Source organism: Hypanus sabinus, chromosome 15 (assembly GCF_030144855.1).
Source record: "Hypanus sabinus isolate sHypSab1 chromosome 15, sHypSab1.hap1, whole genome shotgun sequence".
Taxonomy (NCBI): Eukaryota; Metazoa; Chordata; class Chondrichthyes; order Myliobatiformes; family Dasyatidae; genus Hypanus; species Hypanus sabinus.
Window position 1 is genome coordinate 56,760,934 of NC_082720.1, and position 6,646 is coordinate 56,767,579.

The 6,646-nt window shown below is 38.3% G+C and overlaps 1 protein-coding gene across 1 annotated transcript in view; it reads left to right on the forward strand.

The window, feature by feature from the left end:
• The window catches only part of LOC132405242 (uncharacterized), a 156,870-nt gene extending 152,995 nt beyond the window's left edge, over positions 1-3,875 (forward strand). The window contains 1 exon segment of the mRNA XM_059989926.1: positions 3,803-3,875. Within this exon segment, the coding sequence (XP_059845909.1) occupies positions 3,803-3,875 (73 nt within the window).
• Positions 3,876-6,646: the final 2,771 nt, after the last annotated feature.

Genomic DNA, 6,646 nt, shown 5'->3' on the forward strand with positions numbered 1-6,646 from the left:
TTTGTCTGCACTGGGAAAAGAACCAACACCTTATCTCCAGGCTTAAACATCCTCATCCTAGCTTCTTTATCATACCAAGTCTTCATTTTCTCCTGAGCCAACTTTAAATTTTCCTTAGCTAAGCTACAAGCTTTTTGTAACCTGTCCTTAAATTTCAACGCATAGTCCAACAAATTAGTGTGTACTTCCTTATTAATCCACTGTTCTTTCAACAAAGCTAAAGGTCCTCTAACTCTATGCCCAAACACAAGTTCAAATGGACTAAAACCTAAAGAATCCTGTACCGCTTCCCTTACTGCAAATAAAAGTAAGTTTATACCCTCATTCCAGTCACTTTCATTTTCCACACAAAATGTCCTAATCATATTCTTGAGGGTCGAATGAAACCTCTCCAAGGCACCCTGCGATTCTGGATGGTATGCAGACGAAGTGATTTGCTTAGCTCCCAATTTATAAACTATCTGTTGAAACAATCCAGACATAAAATTACTGCCTTGATCAGTTTGTATCTCCTTAGGTAATCCAAAATAAGTAAAAAAAAAATTATAAGGGCCTTTGTCACAGTCTTAGCTTGTATATTCCTAAGTGGTACTGCCTCTGGAAACCTAGAAGAAGTACACATGATAGTCAACAAATACTGATAACCGGTTTTTGTCTTTGGTAATGGACCAACACAATCTACAATAACTTTAGAAAATGTTTCACCAAATGCTGGGATAGGTTGTAATGGAGCTACTGGTGTAACCTGATTTGGTTTACCCACAATTTGACAAGTATGGCACGTTTTACAAAACATCGCCTCATCTTTTCTTAGACCAGGCCAGTAAAAAATGTTTTAAAATCGTGTCCACTGTTTTCCTTACCCCTTGATGTCCACCTCAAGGCACACTATGAGCTAAAGTCAAAATCTCATTTCGATAAACTTTTGGAACAACTACCTGGTAAACAACATTCCACTCCTCACTTGCAGTAATTGTAGGCGATCTCCACTTCCTCATCAACACTCCTTTTTCCAAGTAATATCCTACTGGCACCTTATCAATTTCACTACCTAGTAAAACCTGCTCTCTTAATTTTATAATCTCAGAGTCTCTATTCTGCTCTGCTATCATCTCCTTCCTAGACAAAGATAAATCTTTATAGTCAGACTTACTCCAAGAATCTTGTTCAAAAAACGAAGATAGGAAAGTCTCTGACACATCCTCAAAACTCGAATCCTGAGTTGAACAGTCCTGAATAACAACCTCATTCTGCGCATCAATCTTTTTAGCCATAACTCTAGTCACAACACAGGAAGAATCTGTGTTAGAATTCAACTCTGGTTCCTCTGACTCCATTGTCAAATGCACTTCAGGAAAAACTTGTCCACCTGTCAAGTCATTACCTAACAATAAATAAATACCCTTCACAGGTAAGCTATGCTGTAATCCTACTTTAACAAATCCTGTAACTAACCCTGACTTTAAATTTACTTTATGTAAATGTACAGGCATAAAACCACTTCCAACACCTCTTATGTAATTTACCTCACCAGTATCAGACTCTTCATTAAACTTCAACAAACTGTCTAACATCAATGATTGAGAAGCACCAGTATCCCTAAGGATTTTTATTGGCACCAGAGTAGATCCTTCCTTCAAGGATACAAACCCTTCAGTTATAAAATGATCATATCCCTTTTCAACTTGGTCAGACTCTAACAAAGCCTCATTTGTTTTTACCAAACCCTGTAACTTTACATGTGCTTCAGTATGTTTTACACAAGCATCTGGAACTGCTTCCTTCTCTTTCCTTTTCAATTTGAAACAGTTAGCTATTACATGGTCAGGCTTCTTACAATAGTTACAAGTAACACCAAACTGTCTTTCCTTCACAGGCTTTCCTTTCTCATCAACTTTCTCATTAACCTCCGATTTAATTTCAGATTTACCTGGAGTCTCCGAGTTATTTTTCCTCTTAAAAATTCTGCCCTGAGGAAATTTGTTCTTATGGATCAAAACTCATCAGCTAATCTAGCACATTTCTGCAATTTATCAGCATCCTTCTCATTTAAGTAGGTCCTTACTTCAACAGGAATGCTTCTATTAAATTCCTCCATTAAAATCAGCTCTCTCGATGTATCATAGTCCCCATTTACATTTTTAGAAGAAACCCATCTCTCAAAACACATAACTTTATCATAGGCAAATTCCACATAAGTTTTTTTCACAGACTTTTTCAAACTTCTGAATCTTTCCCTATATGCTTCTGGGACTAACTCATATGCGTTTAAGATATGCCTCTTTACAATATCATAATCAAGTGCTTGTGCAGCTGTTAAAGCTGTGTAAACTTGTTGTGCTTTGCCTTTAATTACACTCTGTAACAACACTGACCATTTATCTTTCGGCCACTCTGACATCCGAGCAATAGCTTCAAAATGTTGAAAATACCTTTCCACTTCTGTTTCACTAAATGGAGGGACCAATTTAATTTCTTGACTAGCAACAAACGTTTTTTTAGAACCAGAAGACTGATTTCCAGGCCTTAATTCCTCTATTGCATATGCAAATACTCTCTTCTTTTGTTCCGCCTCCAATTTACACCTCTCCAAATCAGCTTTACTTTTTTCCAATTTCATTTGTTCGATTTGCAACTGCATCTCCAGATTACTTATTGGAAGCGACTCTAAAATCGATTCATCAAAACACCCGAATCCACATAGTGTGACGCGATTTTTCTCTGTATTACAGCCTGAGAAGTAGTCTGCAAAATACCTTTAAGTTGCAATCTACTAGCTATCTCAAACACCTCAGTCTTTTTCGCCTTCGCCAAAACCTCTGCAGCTGGCGAAGCCAGAAACTCATCAATATTCATTGCTGCCGAATACCACAACAAGCCAAACAAAAGAACCGAGTAATCCCCGTTTCCAAAACACCGATTTAAAAATTAGCAAGCATTTAAACTCAAATGATTCAATCCAGACGCAGCCCCCATAATTAATCTTACGTATTCAGGCAACAATAAATATATGAGTTCGGCAAGGGTTTCTTATAACAAACAACACGTTTATTAAACACAGAAAGCAAACCCCCCAAAAGTAAACAAACACTACCGTAACCGGAAACAGCTGCTGAGCGGCAGCCCAAACAGTTCTTAAAGTGGTATTCCAAAAACAGTTCTTAAAAGTGGTATTGCCAAAAGTTCGATATGCTCACAGTCCATTTAAAAGGAGAGACTTTATAAGACGATGTAGGTTCTCTTTCACGTCGCTTGCTTCGATCCCCGACGTCGAACTTCCCACGAAGAATTCACGAAACAGAACGGCTTAAAGGCACTGACCTTTCCTTCTCCACTACCTTCAATCCTTTCTAGTTAAACCTATGGATTAACACGAAGATAGTCAACGAAATCCTTCCAAATAAAGATCAAACAAAGGTCGCCCCCGTTTCACCGTAGAAAGCGATTCTCCTCGATCTTCACTCTCCACTAATTCTGAACTAGCAGAATCATAAAGAACCTGCTGGCAATGACCTCTTAAACTTTAGGCATTAAATAAAAACTTCATCCTTCAGCTAAACTGCGTCATCACTTCAAACACGCAGTGGCATGAAGTCAACCTGGCAAATCCAGCCACGAACTGGCCCTCTACACAGGGTGGGGTCTACCTTTTATAACCTGTAAAAAAAAACCGTCACATGATCTCTGCTGGCGGGAACATGACGTCATTCCACCATCACAAGACCATCACCTCAAGACCAGTACAGCTTCAAACCCGGTCACGTGACAAGGGCTCCACTGTCATGTGTCACGAGTACGTAACATTTCTAAAACCCTATAATTCTACTTTACACTTTAATGAACTGAGTGTCTCAGAGAACAGCGCACGAAAATAATTTAGATTTACTTTTTAAACTGAAATGGCAGATGATTCACTGTGTTGCTAAAACGAACATCCAGCGAAAGGCTGATCTAATCGGTGAGTGCAATATGTGCGACTATGTGTCAGGAATTTGATCGTTATGCTGTGATTGTTGATTTTTGGTTACTGCGAACAGCAGAGTCAAGGCCAATTGTTTGTCTTTTCTCTGCCAGTCTTTGGTATTATATCTATATAATGCTGTCATTTTGTTTTTGCTTTGGCCATGTGGAGTATAACAACGTATTAGTTTGTAATCCATATCTCCTCGGTGATGGCTTTAATCCCATATGAACATTTAAGTATTGATGTTCATAAGACTCAGTTTCATGCCCTGAACAAATCTAATGCGAAATAAAATTTAGCCTGTTGATGGAAATAAGGCCTAGCTTTGTATATAATTCGAAAAAGAGTATTTTACGTGCCTCTTGTTTATGAGATAAACAAATAAGCAACGATAAAGATTTTGAATGATTATGTACACGAGAAGCTGTTGTACAATTCGCAAACATGCAGGTTAAAATTATTTCCAAAATTTGTCTTATTTTGATATGATATACTAATTCCACTACGAAGTGCATTTATCTCTACATTATTGCCACAATCTATCCACATTCTCATTCATATATTAACTGACAAGGTCTTCAGAATCCGCTTGTTTAGCAAATTCTAAATGCCCTATCCTCTCAAATGAAAAATACCTTCACAAACCATTAAAAAGAAATTACATTTTATTTTTATTAGTGGTTGACCATTGATTTCAAGTCTGTGATCCCAGGAACTGGTTAACCAAAATAGGGGAAACCCAACTCTTATTCGCTACCTGCTTCTTCAGTAACAGGGGTTTTGCAGAGCATTATAAAGTAGGCAAAGGAGGAGGCAACTAAGAGATAAGGAAAACTAGGTCTCTGATAGTTGACTGCTGAATTAATGAATATCATCCAGAAATTGTTAATTTTCTTATCTTCATAGAAGCATAGTCAGAGAAGTAGGAAAATCGGTGTACCAGTAGGTCATTTCAAGAACTGGAAAGGAAAAGCAGAGACTATTTATCTAAAGCAACATTTTATTTATTGAGCATTTTAAACTAAATGGTAACTTGACCATTTACAAGTCATGGTCAGCAAAAGCAAATTTTCAGAATAAACTTCATTAATGAAAGTAGTTATTAAGTTTTCTAGGAAAATAAATAAAATAATACTTTTTGAAACTGCATTATATATATATATAACTTTATTTACATCTCCATATTTTAAAATAACTTTGCATATTCCACCTTATTTCAGAATCGGTGGCCTTGTTAAATTCAGCAGTTATTGCTTAGACACATTTACCTGAGAAGCTAATGTCAAGCTAAATTATTTCCCTTTTCTTTCCCTATTCCGACGGCGAAGATGCAGGAGCAGTGATGAAACTTGAATGAACTCATGAAGGAATCACAGAATGATATAGTTCATTAGGGGCAATACAACCTGTTATTTCTGCGCTCTGCCATCTGACGAACTTCCCAGTTAATCAAATTCCAAGAATTTATTGATATATTTGGGTACTTTTTTCACATCAGCCTGAGAAAGTGTGCTATTACACGTCCATCCAGTCGTCCATTTCCATATTAATCTATTACCCAAATAGCAAGTGACTTCAACTCCCCAGCTGTTAATAGAACCATAGGACCACAGAACCTTACAGCATAGAAACAGGCCTTTTGGCCCTCCTTGGCTGTGTCGAACCATTTTTCTGCCTAGTCCCACTGGCCTGCACCTGGGCCATATCCCACCAAACGCCTCTTATTCATATAACTGTCCAAGTATTTCTTCAATGTCAAAAGTGAGCCCGCATTCACCAGTTCATCTGACAGCTCATTCCACACTCCCACCACTCTCTGCGTGAAGAAGCCCACCCCCAATATTCCCTTTAAACTTTCCCCCTTCACCCTTAACCCATGACCTCTGTTTTTTTTTTCCCCCCCTGGCCTCAGTGGAAAAAGCATGCTTGCATTAATTCTATCTACACCCATCATAAATTTAAGCACCTCTCTCAAATCACCCCACATTCTCCTACGCTCCAGAGAATAAAGTCCTAACCTATTCAACCTTTCTCTGTAACTCAGTTTCTCAAGTCCCGGCAACATCCTTGTAAACTTTATCTGCACTCTTTCAACCTTATTAATATCCTTTCTTTAATGAGGTGACCAAAAATTCACACAATACTCCAAATTCGGTCTCCCCAATGTCTTATACAACCTCACCATTACATTCCAACTGTTATATGAAATACTTTGATTTATGAAGGCCAATGTCCCAAAAACTCTCTTTACAACCTTATCTACTGGTGACGCCACTTTTAGGGAATTATGTATCTGTGCTCCCAGATCCCTCTGTTCTACCGCACTCCTCAGTGTCCTACCATTTGCCTTGTATGTTCTACCTTGGTTTGACCTTCCAAAAGCAATACCTCGCCCTTGTCCGCATTAAACTCCATCTGCTATTTTTCAGCCCATTCTTCCAACTGGTCAAATCCCTCAGGAAGCTTTTAAAACCTTCCTCACTGTCCACTACACCTCCAATCTTTGTATCATTAGCAAATTTGCTGATCCAATTTGCCACATTATCATCCAGATCATTGATATAGATGAGAAATAACAATGGACCCAGCACTGATCCCTGTGGCACATGAGTTGTCACAGGCCTCCACTCAGAGTAGCAATCCTTCACTACCACTTTCTGGCTTCTTCCATTGAGCCCATGT